At 40.8% G+C, this 22,223-nt stretch overlaps 1 protein-coding gene across 4 annotated transcripts; it reads right to left on the bottom strand.

The window, feature by feature from the left end:
- Positions 1 to 1,637: 1,637 nt before the first annotated feature.
- Positions 1,638 to 22,223, bottom strand: suz12b (SUZ12 polycomb repressive complex 2 subunit b). Of its 4 annotated transcripts, none has more exons than XM_080029593.1 (17): positions 21,937 to 22,223; positions 21,531 to 21,675; positions 20,950 to 21,005; positions 20,793 to 20,857; positions 20,546 to 20,614; positions 20,346 to 20,395; positions 13,427 to 13,512; positions 13,086 to 13,317; positions 12,309 to 12,414; positions 12,109 to 12,214; positions 11,823 to 12,000; positions 11,071 to 11,159; positions 10,568 to 10,711; positions 10,029 to 10,186; positions 9,511 to 9,709; positions 8,227 to 8,336; positions 1,638 to 4,031 (listed from the first exon to the last, which is right to left on the bottom strand). In XM_080029593.1, the coding sequence occupies exons 1-17, from the start codon at positions 21,949 to 21,951 to the stop codon at positions 3,725 to 3,727; spliced, it is 2,115 nt and encodes a 704-aa protein (XP_079885719.1). In that variant the 5' UTR covers positions 21,952 to 22,223; the 3' UTR covers positions 1,638 to 3,724. The 4 variants fall into 4 exon arrangements, with proteins under 4 accessions (XP_079885719.1, XP_079885720.1, XP_079885721.1 ...); XM_080029594.1 differs by having other exon boundaries at positions 11,071 to 11,156; XM_080029595.1 differs by having other exon boundaries at positions 20,959 to 21,005.

Raw genomic sequence — 22,223 nt, 5'->3', positions numbered from 1 at the left:
CATACTTACATATACATTAAATATCGTTCCACCTCTGACAAGCCTGCCCTATCATCTACTGTACGTCTTAATGTCTATTTCTATAGGGGCTTTATTTTACCAAGGTAGTCCCGCAGGGGTTTCAATGTTCTTTTAAGGGTGGCTACAAATTGAGCAATAATTCTATGAATACAACAAGGTGTACACAACTGCTGGGAAGAATCGAGTGTGCATTTTATCTGTAGGTGGAGGAGGCAGAGGGTGACTGATATGAATACAAATCAGCCATATACTGTATAACCAGACATAATAATCATAATCAACATCTGGGCAATTTGAATACAAATCAGCAGGTTTTAACATGTACAATTTGTGTGAATGGACTGGTGCCTTTTAGCAAGTCCTCCCACCCCTCCGCCCACCCATATTCCAAAATCCCCCCACACACAACAGCATGGAGACAATATTCCACTATATCCATCCACTTATTGACTTAAGTGTGTACTCTGCTAGTTCACAGAAAACACAGCCGTACACAGCTTCCTGTCCTGGCCATATCAGCGCTGGAGCAGAAAAAAACAACAAGAACAACTTTCCCTTCTGTTCTCACTCCCACTCTCTGCTCCCATTCACAGCAGAGGAAGCTGCTGTTTCTGCTGCTGGAGCTTAACAGAAGTTTGAGAAAAAGGGAAAAGAGTGGACGGACAGGAGCCTGTGGGGAGTTTGTTTGTTGTTGACAAAACCATATCCCTGGTTCCAGGGAGCTGACAAGCCAGTCCCAGGAAACTCCCTGCTATTCCAACTCATGTGGACAAAACAGCTGCAGATTCTCACTTTTCACCGCCGACTGTGTCTTTTGAACTGAACCCCACAACCAAAGGGAGAAATCTTTGTTATTAAATGGTCATTCAATTTATAAATGATTGATCTTTTGTAATATCAAAAATGCATTAATGTACACCTTTAATTATAGAAAACACATTACAATAATTATTTAGTTATTTTTTCAACCCACTTTTACAAATGCAAATGCAACTTTTACAATAACATTTAAAAGAACCTTGGATGTTCTTTTAAATGTTATTGTATCAAGTGTTGGCTGCTTTGATGGACATTTTTCGTTCCCATCCAATTACGTGAACTTTTCCTTCATGCTATAATACGTAATGCAGCTGCCCTTAAAAAGCATGTAGTTTGCATGCAGTATGGATATAATTGGAACATTCTATTTAATCATAACATTGCCCCAGTAACCCTCTTTCTTATAGATCCATCCCTGGTTGTGCTCTTTTGGCGGCTCAGTCGATGCAATGTTAATTTTGCTGAGCAGAGGACTGTACTTCAGAAAGCAACAACAACAAAAAAACGGATGAAGTACAACATTCGGGTATTTTTTCACATACTGCATTTGACATCCTAAATATTTTTCTAGCAAACTTAATAGCAGGAAAGTATGGGTATTGGAATGCTCCCTCAATCCAAGACAGTTGGCTTTGGTGAGACAGAACAGGCCTGCAACCCTCAGGACTCCGGATTTACTGCCCCCCCCATTGACTGAAAATGAAGTGTCGGACAACCCCAGTCAAGTTTTATTATAGTAATATCTAACTTATTGTTGCATGAATTGTTGGACTTCAACAAAGCATAACAGACATTAGTAAGGTCAAATGGATTTTATTTCTTTAAATATAAAAATCCCCCCCTGCCAGAGTGTACAGTTCACAATTTTTAACAGGTTGACAGTAATGATGTCCATGTCTCCCTTTTCCCAGGTGAATACAGAAACCCTCCATGAATACTGAATGGGAAAATATATTGGTAATTTGGTTGTCCACCACGAGGGAAGTCTGATGAAATAATTAATGGTGATTGAACACCAGTTTATGTGCACACTGCAAAACACAGCTGTCCGTTTCGGAAAAAAGAAAAGAGTTGCTAAAAAAAAGCAGATATACAGAACTAATGGACTCATGATTACCCTTTGGTATAAACTGCATCTAATAGGACAGACAACTGACCAGGAACTGAAAACCAAACCATCATCATCATGTTGCTTTGGATTCAGAATTATTGGATTCAGAACAGGACACGGCTAAACATTTTATTTGATAACATGTACACAAAAATAACTACAGGCGTCATTATTGTCAGACAACTGATGACAATTCCATTTTTGTATGTTCCTTTAACACGAGACATGGCGGGAAGTGCTGCTGCTGGTTGTTTAAGTAAATATTAAGAAAAAAAGAAATTTTTCAGAAAAAAGGTCGAGTTCCCTGGCTTTCCTTGAGCTATTATCAATGTGGGCCAGAAAAGGCTTAGGGGTGATGAAGTAGGAGTTTTTGAATGTATTCTCTTGTCCGGGATCCAAGATACAGTATAACACTATTGTCATGGCAACCTGCCGGGCAAAAACTTGCAATACATATTGTGGTCCTAACACAAGCTTTATATACACTCTAAACATGGTTGCCAAGTGTAGTTTTTTTTCACCGTGTGACCTTTCAAAATAAATGTCATTCACAACAGTGAAATCAACCCACTAATGTCTCTCCACTGAAGACAGTGGATACGCTGCATTTAACATTTGGTGCAGCATGAATGAAAAGAAAAAGAAAAGAAAATTGAAGGTAAGCTCTCTAGATACAAAACACCAAGTGCTAAAGTAATGGGCTAAAAGGATAAGTTCTCAAAAAGGGCATTGTGTATGTGTACAAATAAGCAAGAGTGACAATGTTACCAGTATAGTTTTAACTGTAGTCTTGATACAGTTGTCTTAAAGGCCAGGACACACCAGCCCGATAATCGCCGTCGTCAAAAAAAAAGACGAATCTGTTTGGTGTGTGCCGTGACGTCGGCCGACGTAGAGGCCGTCGGGCTTGTTTTGAGCCCGTCGGCCGCCGATTGAACATGTTCAATCGGCGGCCGACCGTCTTTCATTTGGAGCAATTTGATTGGTGGAGGGCTAGCGAATCAGTGAAGCCCGGAAGTGAGGCGGGTAGCACAAACAGCTAACAACAGCTAGCCATCGTTTTAATGTGTTTGTTCGTTTCGTTTTGAGAGTACTCACATGCATCAACCCTTGTTGACTGCTCGACACCATGCTCGACACTCTCTGCTAAAAATTGTGCTCTTATGGTCCATAAATATAAATACGTATTTCTATCTATATTTATGCTCTAGAGAGATGTCCAATCATTTCCGGCTTTCGTATTTTTTCGGGCCACAATACAGATTAGCGCCGCCTGCTGTTGTGGAGACATTACGTCCCGCGAGCGTACGGAAAATAAACAGTCGTCTCGGTGTGTTCTTTGGCCGCGACGGGAAGACTGGAGCTTCCTGAAACGGCCGACTCCATTTTTTGCGTAGTCGGAACATGTCGGACTGGTGTGTCCTGGCCTTTAACGTGAGGCGACATCTAAGACAGTCGTGCCTCATCAGAAGACTGTTTCACTCTCTCGCCCAGTTACAGATACGTTATAGTGACACCTACAAAAATGCATGTCGAGTAGGTTCGACTTGCGTCATCCAGTCCTAAAATTCCTGGTTTGTGTAGATGTGCATGATTCACTTTTGTATTGTTCATATTTGGTTCAAATGTCAAGTTCCAAAAACTTGTTTACCTTGTATACGGGTCTGCTGCTGGCCAGCTCTCCCACCTATCCAAGCACCAAAGGGTTGATAATGTTCATTGAAGAAAAAAAAACAAAAACAAAACAACAATCATTGTTCCATCCATCCATCATCAGTCTGTAAGTGCGCTTTTTGTCCTCTTGCCCTGTTTTCCCACAGTGAAGGAGAGGATATTTCCATTGCAGGCTGCTGCTGCTATGGGGTCATGCATCTCCTCCACTGTGTCCGGCAGCTCTTCCTGGATGTGTCTCAGTAGGGCCATGGCGCGGTCAATAGTGGCTGTGCTCACCAGGTTGAAGTCATGCATGCTGACTAGATGCAGGAGGAAGTTGCGGCAGAGGTTGCGGCGGATGATGTGAGCACCAAAGTTCTCGGCGAAAAGCATGATGGCCTGATTCATCTGGTTGTCGGCGATGAAACTGCAGGGGGAAAATAAGAACAGAAAAGACCTTAGTCTCTGCGGTGGAATGAGTTCAAACGTAGCCTAGTTTGAACGTCATTTCTTACTACAGTTTGTATATGATGTAGTTAACAGACTTCACTGTCACTGTTGCGTTTTGCACCAGCAGTAGATTTAGAATGTGTGGTTATTGCTTACATTTCAAGCGATAACCACAGCTTAAACGTTAAGCTAACTTTATAATTTTAAAGCCACTACGAGTAACTTTGTCCGTTGGCGGCCCCTTTGGACAAAAGCGGTAGTATTTTTACGACGCCTGTCGTTAAAGGGGTAGTTCAGGATTTTAGACATAGGGCCTTATTCCCAAGTTAGCCTTGGTGTTCTTTATCAGTGGAGACAGTTTTCAACACATTTAATTCAGTCCTTCTAGTTGCAGAGTGCGCTCGTGCTAAGCTAGCGCACGGCATCGGGGGAATACCTAGCCTGCTACTAAAACAGTCTTACCCACTCCACAGTACACCCGAGGCCAATCAATTATAACGCCAGACTATCGATGTAAATGTCTGTGTTGATAGAATAATTTTAGAAATAAAACCAACCTCGCATATTGCATTTTGAGGGACTTTATTCCTTGTAGGCTGCGGCAGCGGCGGACTAATACCTAGGTTACAGGCTCTATAATAGTTTACCTGCTGCTGCCCGTACCTGTACGAGCCGGAATACACTGATGAAGAATTGAGAGGGATGCTCAAAGGGCAGAAAGAGAAAGAGCGTCTGTAGAGACAGCCCCCGCTGGAGCTGCAGCAGAGAACCGGGACAGAATGACGGTAGACTGGTGGCAGTGCAGTTTCAGTTTCTGTCCCACGCTGCTCTGTTTACTTTCTGCTGTAGTGATTCGGTTACACAGCAAAGTAAAAGTCCGCTGCTGCTAAGAAAGTAGTCCCTCAAAATGCCATAATTCATGCGATGCGAGGTTGGTTTTATTTCTAAAATTATTCTATCAACACAGACATTTACATCGATAGTCTGGCGTTATAATTGATTGGCCTCGGGTGTACTGTGGAGTGGGTAAGACTCTTTTAGTAGCAGGCTGGTATCCCCCCGATGCCGTGCGCTAGCTTAGCACGAGCGCACTCTGCAACTAAGGACTGAATTAAATGTGTTGAAAACGGTCTCCACTGATAAAGAACACCAAGGCTAACTTGGGAATAAGGCCCTATGTCTAAAATCCTGAACTACCCCTTTAAGCTGTTTTCTAGCCCGTGCCGACCGTGCGAGTGTCAAATGATTCAATAATATGCATGTCCGTGTGTTGAAAGTGTGAGGGCACAGGACTCTTTTTGGCTTCGTGAGAGTGGTTGGTGACTCTGCATCAACTAATGCCAGTCAGTGCCACACACACCTGATTGCAATGAGTTGATGCAGGTTCACTAACAACTCGCACAGAGCTGAAAGATTCCGTGTCCTCACATAACGCGAATGAACGAGAGACGGTAGTTTGTATGGATCACGATGAGGTAATGTGTTTAAGTTGTTGTAAATAATGACTATTTCAGATGAATAATAGTCATCTGATGATGGTGAAGCAAAGTAAACTTTGTTTTAGTACCGCTCATTCATTTAGGAGTAAACACTGCAGTCTAGTTCACTCCTGTGAAATTGTGTAAACGTTGCTTGGCAACGCCCTCCCGCCCGTCTATCACTCTCCCTTTTAGCTTTTCTTCATTGCATTTTCTTTTTTTTCCTTTGATGGTTCAGCCCCGTTATCAGTCATTGTGACAACAAATAATTGTCTCAAACAAGGCTCCCGCTCCCCTTCCCTCACCTGGAGGGATAGGCTTCTCAAATCGCATTGCTGCGCTACACTGAAATCTGCAACCAATACGGATATGTGACCATAGAGCCTGTACGCACAAACCGAAAATCGGACTGGGTTTGCGACCAGACCAAATGCAGTAATACAAACTATATAAAAACGTCTTTCTTTGCACTGGTCTCGTTTGCTGTTAAAGGTAATGGGATGCTTCGGGCAAATAAGCATGAAGGTAGGAAGACATCTTACTTTATTCTCCGCAGTGTCTGTGCATTATTGATTTAGTGGGTGCAACAATGTAGGTTCAAAACAGTATCTCTCAATCTTCCTCCATGTGTCTCAATTTTGTTTGCTAGCTGTCTCGTCTCCGCATAAACGGACACCCGCCCCGTGTGTGTGTGTGTGCGTGTCAATATTTTTGCCTATGAGTACGACAATGGTAAATGAATTGGCTCAGTTGTGGGAGATGGAAAGTCGTCATTTAGTCTGCTTGTTTTTTTGAGAAAATTCGGCGCTAGTTCGAAACCTGACTGAGGGGAGGAGACAGAAGTTACGAGAGACGGAGAGCGAGAGAGAGAGAGAGAGAGCGAGAGAGAGAGAAACAAACTGTAGTAGGCTATACAGCTGTTTATTAACAGGCATAAAAGTGTCATAAAAGTATGCGATTAATTTAGATTAATTAATCACAGAGCCTGTAATTAATTAGATTAATTTTTTAATCACTTGACAGCCCTAGTAATTATTAGTATCGAGTAATTCTATAATCGTAAATCAAAACTAAATTATCTTGGAGGCACCTGGAACCAAAACGCAAGACTACAATCTGTTTGTAAAAAACAAACTGTGGTCCCTGCTGCTGTAAACAACAGTGAAAGATTCACTTTTAAAAGGTAGCCTTCAAACTTCAAACAGTGTTCCAGGTAACCAATTTTCCTGTCAGAAAAGTTTGTTTATACAGTTATGAGAATATACTTTACAAAATATTCACTTCTCTGACACACCCAAAGCTACACAGTGCACCTTTAATACAGTCCAAACGTTATGTATAGCCTATGAAGGACTATATCCGCCATTATAAATAAATAAATAGATTAATTAATTAATTAAATAATAAAGAAATACATGTTGGCTAAAAGTAGCCTAATGGATGAATTGCTCAAAGTAATGGCTCTCCCAGGGACAAGCGAACAAGCGTGACAAATGCAAGCGATCTAGACTGAACTCTAATATAGATTAACCAATGGCTGTTAAGTGACATCGAGGTAAGCCTCCTCATTAACATGCAACCACCAAAATGTAAATACAGAGTGAAACAAGACCAGGTGAATAATATGGCTGGGCTGCAATTGATTTAGTGTAAATGAATATTACTGTGTAGTAAAGTAGGCTAGATGTACCCTACATTCTTATGCAGTGTGTGTAAAAAAAATACATACACACACACGCATACATTTAGGCCTATGCCTATACATACATGGTGAAAAAAGTTGACTTTACAAAATAAGCTCTGATATGTCTTATATGTGAGGTTGATTCAGATGATCCAACACATTCTCCAACCTGTTGCTCTTTTAATTCTTTGACCAGGTCGGCGTCTGTCGGTTCCTTGGTCAGTAGATTAAAAACATCTTTTACAGACAGACTTTGTGGTGTCCGTTGGCTCGACCCGATCGGTCAGTTGGCGAAATAAATTTATATTTTGCTCTGTGCGTCTGCAAAGTGCAAACCTAAGGCAGTCGCCAATTAAAAGACTTCATCCACATATCTCTGTCACCGCTGCACTGCAGCGTGTGTGAGGGAGACACACAGACAGACGCTGCCCGTCTCCCATAGATACCACTCTTAAAACATTGTCTACACCCTGCAACACTTACATGACAGGTAATATCCTGTTATATATGTAATATTCCCGCATGTGAAATAAAATAATTAGCATTTTTTTTTAATCGCACACTCAACATTTAATTCCATAGCTTTAACCACTGCGCTTAACATAGACAGTGCAGAATTTTCCCCCTTGGGGTTTATGTCTGTGACAGGTGCTAGCGAAGTCATTTTGAAAGGGCAACAACCAATGAGGGCTGAGTAATATGAAGTTACAACTTTTCTGACCTATCGCTGACTTTGGTCGCTCACACATCACATGCGTATCTAGTGGAGGCACGGAATGGAGCAGGAAATAGTGTGATTTGGATGAGAGAGAAAAAGTGTTGCGTGTCTGAGCATAGAACAGCAACACGTAGAATGTGCACTCTGAGGCCGATCCCATTGATCTCAACGTAATGACAGATCGTAGACACATTCCAATGGTTCACAGTCAAATATCGTCATATCACTCAGCCGTGCGTAAATACATATTAAAAAAAGCATTATAATTATTAAATATTAACTTAAATAGTACCGTATTGTGGGTGGAGCTATATCCACGTACCCATGCTTCATAACATGGAGGTTCCACAGTTTCATCACTTCCTTCTCTCCCTCATTGACATCTGTGAACTCATCCAGTTGCTGCAAATAAGACAAACATGTACATGTTATGATTGATTTATGATCATATTTTCTGTGAGGCAGGGATATCAACTAGAGCGAGTAATGTTAGCATGTTCAGGAAATAAATACTGAAGTGATGAAAACGGTGTGTACTGGTATAAGAACTGCTCCGTGTTCAAAAAACAGTTTTAAGTTATTTATGGGCTGACCCAAAAGCTTCGACTCTTTGTTGCCATGGTAATCCAACACCAAAAATCAGTATTCCAATTTTTTTTCTTTGTGCTTTACCTTCCTGTTAAGATTTTTCTCTGGGCAACTCAGAAAATCTAAATTCACAACCAATTTGAATTCTATTTCAAAAAGAGTTTGCTGGTTTACTCCTTTGCATGATTTCATTACTTCATCTTCCAATTAGTGAAGTGAACACAATTATTTAACAGATAACAGTTGTCAAGCAATGATAACTACCAACTACTGTAAACAGGATGGAGATAAAGTAGCTACTTAAAGTGCGGTAACATGCTTCCAGTCAATCTATATGAAAAGTATGCATCTTTGCAAAGTAGTATACAGTTAGCTAAAGTGCATATTATGTTACGAGGTTGACTACATAATTGATCCAATGAAGGTGCCCGGAAAAAAAGGAGAAAACACTTATAACACCTTTAACTACAACATCCATCACTGCAACAGACTTCAGTCAATGTCTCAACTCAAGTCACTCGAAACAAAACTTCAACATTATGTAACAGTTATAGACCTACTTCACCGGGTGTATTAAACTCTGAGATCCTATGTAGTATAAATGGTCAAAACATTTTTTTTAAATCGGTTCATCCTAGCCTGAGAAAAGGCAGAAACAGTGTTTTATGGTCTCACTGTCTAACCCTAGACTTTACTAGTGTGACATCACACTAGTAAAAATGTAGGGTTAGGATTAACAGGACAGCTGGGCCAAGGGAAGACTGAGGAAAGACTGAGGGAAGAAAAACTTCATTCATTATATAACAGCAATTTCATAATGATAGAACGCCGATTCCGTATGGGTGAAGTATCCCTTTAAGTGAAGAGCTCCCAATACATTCAACAGTGATGTAGTACACCAACGTCAAAACCCAGCCAAAGATGAGATTCTATGTTTGCCTCAGTAAGTGGCAGAACATTTCCTATAGAAAATATCCTCTTCTCTCACCGTGGCAGTCTTTTCTCTGAGCCACGCTGGATCTCTCTCATCTTCACTGTCCAACTCCATCTCCTGGGGCCGGAGGGGCATGCAGCTGTCACTGTGGAAGTAAAGGCGGTTGTGTCCGCTCACATATGTCCTCTGCTGCTCCAACTCTCCATCCTCTGTCTCCAGGAACTCCGACAGACTGGGTTTGGTCCTCTTGGGTCTGACGGCAGGAGTAGAGCAAACAAATGCTGAATATATGTACACGTCTGATGTTCATGTTTTTCTATAGCAGAGCTGATGTTTTGTTCCAGTAAAATCAACAGAGTGATGTGACTTCTCTCTAGCTGATCGAGTCGGGTCAATTTCATGTGTCAAATTCTCCCAGTTAAACTTTAACATCAGTAATTTAAGCGCATGAACGGCCACAAACTGTCATTGTTCTAAATCCGGTTTTACACAGCTCATTAAAAGTTCATTCAAGTTATGTCAACTAATTACCAATCCCTTACTGAACCTGGGTTGACTCTTATCAGGTTTACCTGCAAACCAGTATGTGAGTCACAGCAGTCCTCTTGACGGGGCCGTTGCGGCTGAATGCAAAGCCAGGCTGGCTGTGGATGTCCTGAGGGTTGCCCACGTACGAGCCGTCATAGCTCTCGTTGATGGACACGTCTATTCTCGCTCCTTTGGGGTGAGGCTGCCGATATAAAAAAAGATAAAAAATGAGTCAGGAAATTTTACAGGAATTATTATTCACAAAAAACTGAAACAAAAAAAGGCCCGATTCATATCCTGATGTAGGGGGAGCAGAATCAAGGCAATTGTTGTGTCTCAGTCAGACATAACGTATAACCTATTAATTATCACAGACTGCTTGAAAATAACTCTGTTATATTGCCGTAATTGTGACATTATTGAGACAAGAGTCGATAAAAATGTTTCCTTATAGGAGCAGGCAGCACAGTGTTTACTTCCAACATAAAGCTCAACATTAAAGTCAGTGTACCCACAGTCTTCAGCATCAGTGATACAAGTGTAACAATTTAAATAAAATAAAATAAACAACTCTGTTCCATACCACATAGTTGAAGATGAAGCGGGAATGGGAGAGTTTGAGGTGCTTGAGCAGGCTGTAGAGTTTGCTACAGTTTAGCGTACACCAGGGACAGTGGAGGTCGTCTCTTGCCTCCGTTTGCTGCCGTGTGTTGTTGTTGTATAGGAACTGAACATGGACACATCCCATTAGTTACCAGGTACATTAGAGAACCTACAGCAGATGTCAATGAGGGCTGCAAAACATCAGAGTAACTGGTACACAATCCAGAAGGAGCGAGCGCCCAACAGGGACAACACTGTTCATAGTTTAAGCTGTATGTATGAACCTTGTACTAGACAAGTCAATTACAAACCGGTAAAAACATTTTATAAAAAAAGGTCTCAAAAAATGTTTTAACAAGAAGGAACACACAAACACAAAAAATAAACATATTTAACAAATTGCTTCGTAACCATCTCAGGAAAAGATTCTTACAAAAGGATAGTCCCCGGCCCAGTTGTTCTCCTTACTGTGTTGTGGTGTACCTGATAAAATATACGTAGCTTCTGTCGCGGCTCACAGTGGACCTGCTCTTTCCTCGTCTGAATGTCTGTGCTCACTGACTCTTTCACTGCTGACGGGAACAGATGGAGAGGTTATTGTTTCGAGAATCACCAAATCATAAATCTGACTTGATACATTCAACATGTATTTGAGGAAATGCATCGTTTTCCCAGATCATCAACATTTGAAAAGACAACACACATAAACACAGAATACATCACATTGCTGGCTTCATCTACCCATCTAATGGCATTCAAAAGTATGTCTGTAACGTAAATGTCCAGTTATGGTTCTGTGACAAAGGATGCAGGACGCATCGGTGATGGATTTGATAGACTTTTAAAACTCGTTTTAGATATCAATACATTCTTTACTTGACCAGGGGGGGCTTAATCAAAGGGTCAAATGAAGTTGCCAGCACATTCCCTGAGTGCATGTCTGAAAGGACACTCAGAGTGACTGTCTGCAGTCTTGCCAGATTCAGTTACAAATAGACCGTGCCGGACCAATATCAGAGTGGGTGAATAATCCAAAACAACGACCCATTCAGTTTAGTTTAGAGAATCTGGCATAAAATCAAATGATCTCAAGTTCTTTGTTTGGTGTCCTTTATGAAAACGTTTCAGTACAGGATTCAATGTAATTGAGGCCATTATAAAAAGGAGTCCGTAGAAACTGATGGTTCCAAACAACAATATTGATAGAAGATACACTGTGGTGTATTTGTACTTACTCATGAGGGCCGCTCGGTGGTTGCTGGTCCTTGTCTCCATGGGGCTGGAGCTATCTGAGTTGCGTGTTGCGAGGGGTTTGGCCACGGGGGCAGTGGACTTCCCGCTAACGTCACCTGTCCAACGCAGCATGAACTGCAATGTGGGTCCCTGAGAAAACGTCTCAAATGGTGGCAGTCTCTGTAGGACAGTCACAAAGAGTAGAAAGGTCAGTGATGTGAGAGGTAAGATTCACAGCTCCTGGTATGTGACACAAACACATACGTCTCAACAAACACCAGCCCTTACCTTTCCATCAAGAATGGTTTCCCATGTTGCTCGCTTCTTGCTGACAGGACTGTCCTCCATCCCCTGCATTGACACCTCGTACTCCCCATCCAGCAGCTGTAATCTCCTGCAGAGAACAAAATACAGAAGCAAGTGATTTTAAAATGTTAGCCAATGTAATGTATAACATTGATTTAATAACGCAAATGACAAAACCTTACCTATTCTTATCAAAGACAGTCATCTGTGCAACAAAAGTCTCCGTGGCCTCTCCCTCCTCTCTGTGGGATGAACTTCTTTTCTTTCTGCTAGAAGTCTCTGTTACATCTTTGCAAAAAAACAAAATTAAAGAAAAAACAACATAAACACAAAAGTGTGAGACATTTTTTATCCAAGCGAAAACCATTTCAGTTAGGTTCAACATAAATGCCTCGTTTCCACTGAGAAACACAGTTCGTTTCGACACGGTAACCATAGAGCTGTTTTGGGTTACTATTGCTGACAGCACCCCTACTTTATAGGGTTTATGCCGGATGCAGTCAGAGTATATACTGTACAGTCTATGTGTCAAAGCCGTTGGCTAAGTAACTATTGTGACATTGTAGCGATTAACTCAATGAAGAGGAAAAGCGCTTGATAATAAGGCAAGGCAAGGCAAGGCAAGTTTATTTATAAAGCACATTTCGGACACAAGGCAATAAGCAAAGCGCTTGGCGCTGACATTTTTCTCTAAACACATGACTCTTCACTCTTGCCGAGATGACAACATACAACGGTTTCTCTCTCACACAGAAATGATTTTGTCCACCAATCGACGGACTGCAGTTTGTAGCTCCACCCTTTTGGGACGACTTGGTACCACAAACCAGAGGGTCCCAAGAATAGGTGCAGCACGGCTTGCTTATTTTGGTACCCTTCCAACTTTGACAGAGGAAATGCAAATCAATGTGTGCCGAGACTAAAATCCTTGATCCTGATTCCTGACGCAAGCTACCTACCAATGTTCTCGTTGGCCTCCCCGTTGAGCAGACTGTTAGTATCCCTCCTCCCTGTGCGTGACACCCTGAATAGGAGCGAGTAGGACTTGACCATGTGGCTGTTGCTGGGCTCAAACTCGTTGCTGGAGACCAGTAAGGAAGGGTAGGAGCCAGGCTTGGTTTGGTTACCGTCGGGATTCAAAGGCACCTGCTTTTTACCTGTAGGCACTTGCTTTACCGGGCAGCTTACATCCTGGAATATATAAAAAAACAGGCTTAATAAAAATGTTTTTGTAAATAACAACAAAAGGAAATGTATTACTGCTAAAGTTATAGACTGGTAGAGTGTTGTTTTACTTCACCTTGCGTTTTTTATGGCAGACTTTGACAAGAAGCACCTCTAAGGACACGGAATTTTGTTCATTTTCTGAATTCTGAGATGGCTTTTCTGTAAGGCAAAAAAAAAAAGTTTAGGGTCACTCCTGATTATTTCATACAACAACAAAAAAGTGATAAACAAATGGTTTCCGTTGTTATCTCTATGTAATAGTTGTAAAGCTGATACTCTATTCCAGTGTTACTCATTGCGCGCATGGCAGTAAAAAAATACTGTGATATGATCATGCAATTAATACAGATATTTCATAAAACCATTAAAAACAAGCAGATTTATAACATTAAACCTGTTAAACTAACGTGGCTGCTCTCTTACAAATAAGTATTAAAATAATAAGTCAACAGCGGCATAACAAGGTGGAAATACAGACTAGAAAATATATTTAAACTTGCTCAGCTCTACGCAGACTGACAGCGGGGTTGCCAGATTTTCGGTTTTCATGCATTACAAGGGAGAACGTGCTCTTGGATGGATTGGGCTACTGTGGGAAAAAAAATAAATAACTCACGGCCAACAAAAATATGTTATGCATACCGTCTATCACAAGCATGCTCATGAATATGGAGTATATTAAATAATTTGCAAAAAATAGATCTCGTTTTATATCGCTAAATTGGACATTTAAATTGGAGGATACTAACAACCTGGCAACCATACGCACGGTACCGCAACAACACTAGCTTGGATGCGATTTCAACATTTCATGCTGGCTATTTAACTGGTGTTATAAGGACTAAGATTGACTGAACATGTGCTGAAAATTGATAGATTTCTAGCCATAACCAGCTGGGCACCAGGCCATATTACAGAAACTTCCTATCTTAACCCATTGATGACGGCTGCTGCGCGATGCCACATTGGCTCTCCTGCCTGATGCTGCGTCGCGCAGCATTATTACTTTATCTAATTTTCATGGCATTCCCAGCATAGAATGCACTGTCATTGGTTCATATACACATGAGGTGGGTTTTGTTGATTTTTTTAAGACCACGTGACCACCCAAAAGTTGTGTGGTTTGCCGAAAATCATGTCAATCAAAAAAATAAATAAATAAAAAATAAAACAAAATAATAAAAAAAATACGCCAGCTATGTCGGCGACAGAACAGTTAGTGGCGTTTGGTGCGCAGAATCAAAGTCTACTATAGACTACTGACGAAAATCACACAACACATTGCATCTATTTATTAACAATATTTAATAATTTTCTAATTCATCTAATTTTGACGATTTTTAGAAAAATGTGTTGGTTTGTAAGCGCTAAGGGAGCATGTTTAAATAAAACCTGTGAACCTTAACTTTTAAATGTATTTTATTTCACGTTTCTATGTGCTACACAGGCTTAGATATTAAGGTTTTGGTAGACTTGACAATTCGTACTATTTTTTCAGAAAACCCTCAGGCATTAAGGACATGCATCCTAGATTGCCATAGTCATCAATGGGTTAAGTCCTAACTTAAGATAGGAGAGTCTAAGATAGGATTTTCTCTGATTTGGTATTACAGAAGCAAATCCTAACTAACTTTAGGAATCCTATCTTATCTTACCACATCCTATCCTAAGTCTGTTTAGGAATTCCTAACTGCTAAATCAAACGTCGGTTTGCAGCATTTCTGTCTGTTGCATAGCAACCGACAGTGTTCTCTCTCAACTGACTCTCAGCCCAGCCTGACAGTATTGTGTAGGCTGACAGCTAACTTTGCTTTATGGAGCAGAAAAGGCCTTTGACTTTAAAAAAGACAAGTTTGAGCTGTTGGTGACATCTGTGGAAAGGGTGAAGGAAGTTTTGTCTCCAACAATTTTTTTTCTTTTTTTTAAGAGTAATTTCAAGTCATTCAATAGCCTTCCAGTAAATACATTAACTGTGTCTCCTTTGACTTGGTTTGAAAAAAGAAAAAACAGCTAGTCTGGGTCCAACTGAAAAGTTAGGCTGGCTGAAGGGTTATCCTAAAGTTAGGAGACATTTTTTAAGATTCTGGGCAGTTAGGATGCTTCTGTAATACACTTTTCCTATCTTGACTTAAGATAGGAACATTGATTTAGGAACTGTTCATCTGTAATGGCTATTTTCCTAAATCAGGTCCTAACTCTAATTACCATGGTTACCAAACAGTTAAGATAGGAATTGTGAGTTAGGAAGTTTCTGTAATACGGCCCCTGTGGACAGATACAGAGCTCCACAAACGAGGAAAATGAAGTGTTTTGGCTAAACTGCATATTGTATGTTCACTTTGATCAGGCAGGGTTCCCAATGTCTATGAATTATTCCAGAAAAATAATCGGCTGCTAAACAGCTCACATAGGACACAGTTGAATTAGCCTCTTAATTTTCCTCTCAGTGCACCAGATTGATGCATTTACCTTTGAAAGGTAAAAAAAAAATGTATTCCAGGGGGGTATTTTATGAACACACCCATTTTGATTGATAATATGTCATTCATAATTTGTTTTACAAAAATTTGAATAAAAAGTAGGATAATCATTTATTCTTCAATAGCTTCCATGTTATGTGACCCAGTGTCTTCAATTTATTCCAGATAATAGTACACATTCACACAGTTCTTCATTTTCCTCAAAGTGCACCAGATTGATGCATTCTGGGTTAAAAAGTACCAAATTTTCTTCCGGGGGAGCATGCCCCCGGACCCCCCTAAGGACTGGGTTCCCTCTGTCTCACAAAATTCTGTGGGAAACACTGGTTCATGAATTACATATTAATTAGCAGGCATGCAAATGTATGACTGGATTTATAGCTTTTGATACTCTGCGGTAAAAATGGCTCTCCTGTTGACTTTGTCCTGTAAGTGCGGCTCTCCTGAAAAAAATAGTGAATACCACTGCTCTATTCGAATACAAAACATCTTCTGTGTCACTCCTAAGGAAAAGCGTACACTCCTTCCGTCACTGGTTTCAGTATGTGTTTGCAAATCATAAATATGCTAGCAGTTGTTGACTAACCCTGGGATTCCACTGGCTGTGCGTGCATTGTGATGCGGCACGGCACCAGTTTTTCTCCATGCACCCACGTCTGTCAACACTAACCGGCTGAGCTATCAAAGCGGGTACAGCCAGCGCTGCCGGACAGCTGGAGAGACCAAGGAGTTCCAGCGGTTATTAAAAGTGACGGACGATCGTGCTTGATAATATGATTCTGTACGTGGTATTTACACAACGACAAACAAAGGAAGGTGATTGTTCCAATCCGAACGAGTTAACGAAGGCTGGACTTGCTTGTATTTGGCTCTGTTTTGAGATTGATACTAGCAGTGAACACGGAGTGTCTTATTCTGAAAATGTAAAGGATGTTTTATTGTTTTGTCGACGTCTGTGCTCTTGTCTCTCTCGATCTGTTCTGTGCTAAATTCATGCGGCGAGCTTTGACACCCAGCAAAAAAAAAAAAAAAAGCTGTGCGTATTTGTTGAAGAGGACACCGGATGGACGGAGCTGCAACGGAGCAGAGAGACAATGCAGCGGAACTAGTGGATGCAAATACACTGACTAAAGTGAAACCTCTCAGCTCTGCTGCCGTGGAAGAGCGGAGCAGGACCAAACAGGCATCTGGTGGGATTCAGCCTTAAGTGCTGTGTCGCCATAACACCATTTAAATACCAATGTGTTTACATGCCCACCAGTATCATGGTCTTGTACCTGGAGAAGATGTTTACACTTAACAGTATAACGGGGTACTGGTATTAACATGCCCAGACACATAGGTAGGCCACTCCAAAAACCTAATGTGTATGTAAACACACTCAATGACAACGGGTTATGCAGGAATGCTTGACGACAGTTAAGAGCAGTGCTATAAATAAAATTTAATAAAATGCTTTACTCCACCAATGTTCCATACATTTTAGAGTGTGTCCATTTAAAAAAAAACATAGATACTCCAGTGTTTCCCCTAGAATTTTTTTTAGGCCCGGTGGTAAGAGCTGATAAAGAGTATGCGCGGCGCGTGCGTACCACATTTCTAGAAGAAATTGACCAAAACGAACCCCATTTGGGATGAGCCTCTTTTGACAGCCCCGTTAAAAATGAGGGCATAGGGTTATACAGGTGAAACTCGAAAAATTAGAATATCGTGCAAAAGTTCATTTATTTCAGTAATTCAACTTTATAGGTGAAAATAATATCTTATACAGACTCATTACATGCAAAGTGAGATATGTGAAGCCTTTATTTTTTATAATTGTGATTATTATTGCTTACAGTTTATAAAAACCCCAAATTCAAAATCTCAGAAAATTAGAATATTACATAAAATCAATAAAAAAAGGATTTTAAATACAGAAATGTCGGCCATCTAGAAAGTATAATCATGCATATGTACTAAGTACTTGGTTTGGGCCCCTTTTGCATGAATTATTGCCTAAATGCGGCGTGGCATGGATGCTATCAGCCTGTGGCACTGCTGAGGAGTTATGGAAGCCCAGGTTGCTTTGATGTGGCCTTCAGCTCGTCTGTATTGTTGGGTCTGGTGTGTATCATCTTCCTTTTGACAATAGTCCATAGTTTCTCTATGGAGTTCAGGTCAGGAGAGTTGTCTGGCCATTCATGCAGAGTAATACCATGGTCAGTCAACCAGTTACCAGTGGTTTATGGTACCGTGGGCAGGTGCCAAGTCTAGCTGGAAATGGAAATTGTCATCTCCATAAAGCTTGTCAACAGACGCATGAAGTGCTCTAAAATCTTCTGGTAGATGGCTGACTTTGGACTTGATAACACAGTGGACCAACAGCAGCAGATGACATGATACCTCAAATCATCACTGATCCAAATTAAATGTTGCGTTTCATTTGGAAATCAAGGTTCCACAGTCTAGAGGAAGAGTGGAGGGGCACAAAATCCAAGGGGCTTGAAGACCACTGTCAAGTTTCAACATTCAGTGATGATTTGAGGCACCATGTCATCTGATGGTGTTGGTCCACTGTGTTATCAAGTCCAAAGTCACCACAGCTGTCTACCAGGATATTTTAGAGCACTTCATATTTCCTGTCTGTTGACAAGCTTTATGGAGATGCTGAATTACTTTTTCCAGCGAGACTTGACACCTGTCCACAGTGCCAAAACCACAAGTAACTGGTTGACTGACCATGGTATTACTGTGTTGATTGGCCAGACAACTCTCCTGACCTGAACCCAATAGAGAAACTATGGACTATTGTCAAGAGGAAGATGATACACACCAGACCCAACAATACAGACGAGCTGAAGGCCACTATCAAAGCAACCTGGGCTTCCATAACACCTCAGCAGTGCCACAGACTGATAGCATCCATGCCACACCGCATTTAGGCAATAATTTGTGCAAAGGGGGTCCAAACCAAGTACTTAGTACATATGCATGATTATACTTTCTAGAGGGCCGACATTTCTGTATTTAAAATCCTTTTTTTATTGATTTTATGTAATATTCTAATTTTCTGAGATTTTGAATTTGGGGTTTTCATAAATTGTTAGCCAAAATAATCAAAATTATAACAAATAAAGGCTTGAAATATCTCACTTTGAATGTAATGAGTCTATATAATATATTAGTTTCACCATTTAGGTTGAATTACTGAAATAAATGAACTTTTGCACGATATTCAAATTTTTCGAGTTTCACCTGTACTTTCACATTCAGTATGTTTGTACATGTGGTGTTTCTCACAGGATTTTTAGATCCTGCTGGGTGAGAATGGACCTTCTAGGAGGGTCTGGGGGCATCCCCCTGCAGAAGAAACCTTATCCTTTTAAAGTTAAATGCATCAATCTGGTGCACTTTGAGAGGCGAAATCTGTTTAATTCTGTGCTCTGTAAACAACTGTCATATATGTCCTGCCTATAACTATTTTCTGTAAAGCCATGTAAACTAATGAAGAAAAACACATGGATTTCAATTAAAAACAATAAACACTAATATAGACAGGTCCTGTCTAGTACTCATTTCTGGAATAATCTGAATGACCTCACCTTGAAGCTAGCCTATTGAAAAATGTTCTTTATTTTTTTTTTATGCAAATAGCCTTGTTGAAAATAAATGAATTAACATAGGCTAATCATGATGTGTAGCCTATCAACATGTGTGCTACATAAGGCAAATTCCCTATTCCGACCATTATATTTCATCTAGCCTATTTCTCAATTTAAAACATAAAAAGAAAGTAGGCTAAGCCTAGCATTGAAAATACAAAAAAAGAAAGCTTGTAGGCCTACTATGGCCAGCTGTTTTCAAGATAACTTAACAGTTAAAACAATAAATTAATTAATGTCCCCTGAAAATAAATTAATGCTTTTCTGAGAAGAATGCCAAAGGCAGTAGCAGTGTGGCACTTCTGTAAACTTACTGAAATGTGTACATGCCGTTTTTTCAGCGCTGTCTCTGCTGTTGATACAGATTGGTTGTGTTGCCACGGCGACGTAGCGATTTTAACTTTCTAAGTTTTGCTCAGCACTTTTTCCTGTTCAACGTCCCTGTTACTGAGTCCTTAATATCTCCATAGAGCAGGCGCTGGTTTTATTTTCGCCACTAGTTCAACGTTTGCTTGCTAGTCATGCTCCTGCTCATTGGCTTCCGTGTCAAAAAGTGCGCACCGAATTCACACGTGCGTTGCGCCGTGCGCAGAACACGTACACACGCAGACACACAGATCAGCTGATGGGATGATCAAACGAGAGGTTGTAAAGACAGGCGCACACGAGGGGTAGACCGACAGTGCCGCGCAGACGCTCGCAAATGATTATTACGGAATCAATGAAAAACTGAAAAAAAAAAAAAAGTCAGGCTGCTGTTGGCCTGGCGGGGGGTCCCGTTGGCCTGGCGGCCCCGCCAGGCCTGTATAATGGTAGGGGAAACACTGTACTCCACACATGTACTTGGTAAAGAGTCAAATCTGCTTACCATCCTTATGGAAGAACCCAGTGAAGGTTAACTGTAGATGTGAAGACAAACTAAAAACGGACCAACAGAATAATGCACAGGTTAAATGAGGTCCTATCAATTTTAACTGTTAATATGAATGGTTATTTCACGTGTCAATCCAGTTTTTTTCAGGCATTTTAGACCTTTAAAACATCTCAACTCATGGAGAGCTAGGTTACCTTGGAGAATCCTGCTCTCCCTTCATCCTCTCCACTGTCTGCAACATATCATCCACTTTGAATGCTTTCCTGGGAAGGATTCAAAGTAGCACAGGTTCAAAGTATTAATACTACTGTGATGCATCATGAATGGGATTATAAACATGTCAGGTCTGACATTTTTTTCAAAAACTCTGTTGGTGCATCTTTAGTTGTATCCAAAAGAACAATTTCCTTATATCACAACTGAAACTATCTGATTTAATACCTCTTGGCATTTCTTCGGCCATTTCTGTGAGACATGAAAGTGAGCGTCCTGTGCAAAAATATGGGCTAAGAAGAGAAAAACAAAAGTATCAATCATTTGTTCTAAGTGGGGTGGACAATCAAAGAAGTGACTCAAAAGAAAATATATGATATCGTACATTACTTACTGCAATCAGATTCCTTGTGCGGAGGAATCTGTATATCTGAGTTGGTTCTGTAAAATAGAAAAAGGTGTTATTTTTAATATGGACAAATCCCCGTTGCTATCTTCTAAATCACACTCAAAACCACAAACCCAGTTAATTATAAAAATGGTTTCTCTGTGGACTTTTACAGAAAGGTTCTAGATTTATGAAACTGGCCTCTACACCAGTCTACTGCCATTCAATTTCACCCAAAACAAATTAATCCATATTATTGATAATCCAGGATAAAAATGTGGTGGCTGATGAGGCAAAACGTACATCAACTCTATAAAATAAGCAGATGATAATCAATTAATCTATTGTATTGATTGAAGTCTAATAAATGCTACTTAAAACCCAGTGCTCAAGAGCTACTTTTACTCACAACAGACCATAATACCTGTTTATTTCCTTTAAAATAATTATAAATTAAACTCATTGGCCTGTCAACCGAAACCAAGTATTGAATGCTTGTTAAAAGCCTGGAAAAAGTTATTCCCATGTCGCCCCAACAGCAAAGTCCCATAACAAAGTGGCGTGTGGTGAATTCTCACTTTCAAAGGCCTGCAGGAACAGCTCATGGTCGGCCTGGATCTGCTCCATCTTCGGCTTCTTCACCGCGTTCATCACCGCGGATGAGGCGGGGTACACTGCGCCGTTAGCTTTGCAACTCGCCCCACTCATATTATGACCCGAGTTCTACGTGGGAAATAACAGAGGCACGTTTTAACGCATACATTCATTATACAATAACAGGTGACAGCACAACACGTTAGCTTAGCCAGTGGGCAAACACTCGCGTTAGCACTGGCGCTAGCTAGCTAGTCTGAAAGAATAATGCTAACATGATGGTTAGCTTGACATTTCAGTGGAGGATCCTTTCGTTTATTTAAACTGCGGTTTACAAAAATCTCAAATTCGGCATGCGGTAGACATTGGGAACAATTAAAGGCGACCCACCCTGGCCGATGGCATAAATGTGTCAGCCTCCCTTCCCCGGCAGACTCAGCAGCGGAGTCCCATGAAGATGAGGAGGAGGCGACAAGATGCTGGCTAGTAAGCTAGCAATGCTAGCATGGTTTTGTCGAGAACAAACCTCCGTCGGCCCCAGACTCCCTTGCATTAAAGTGTCACAAATGTTGTGCGTTATCGGAGGAGGTTGAAGTATTTTGGATGAAATAATGGGTTATCTATGTTTAATTTATTGTCTGTGTGGTTCCCTTCAATTTTTACTAGACAACAGTATG

The sequence above is a fragment of the Ammodytes marinus genome (genome assembly GCF_949987685.1).
Source record: "Ammodytes marinus genome assembly, chromosome: 6".
In the NCBI taxonomy this organism is placed as follows: Eukaryota; Metazoa; Chordata; class Actinopteri; order Uranoscopiformes; family Ammodytidae; genus Ammodytes; species Ammodytes marinus.
Note: the sequence above shows the minus strand (reverse complement) of the source record. Positions and strands in the feature narration are given on the sequence as shown.

What these genes read in the sequence shown, in the direction of transcription:
- suz12b (XM_080029593.1), bottom strand. An exon ending in GGCCGAAGAAATGCCAAGAG is followed by an intron (nt 20,615 to 20,792) that starts GTATTAAATCAG and finishes AATCCTTCCCAG; the next exon opens with GAAAGCATTCAAAGTGGATG. An exon ending in AGCTACGTATATTTTATCAG is followed by an intron (nt 10,712 to 11,070) that starts GTACACCACAAC and finishes GTCCATGTTCAG; the next exon opens with TTCCTATACAACAACAACAC.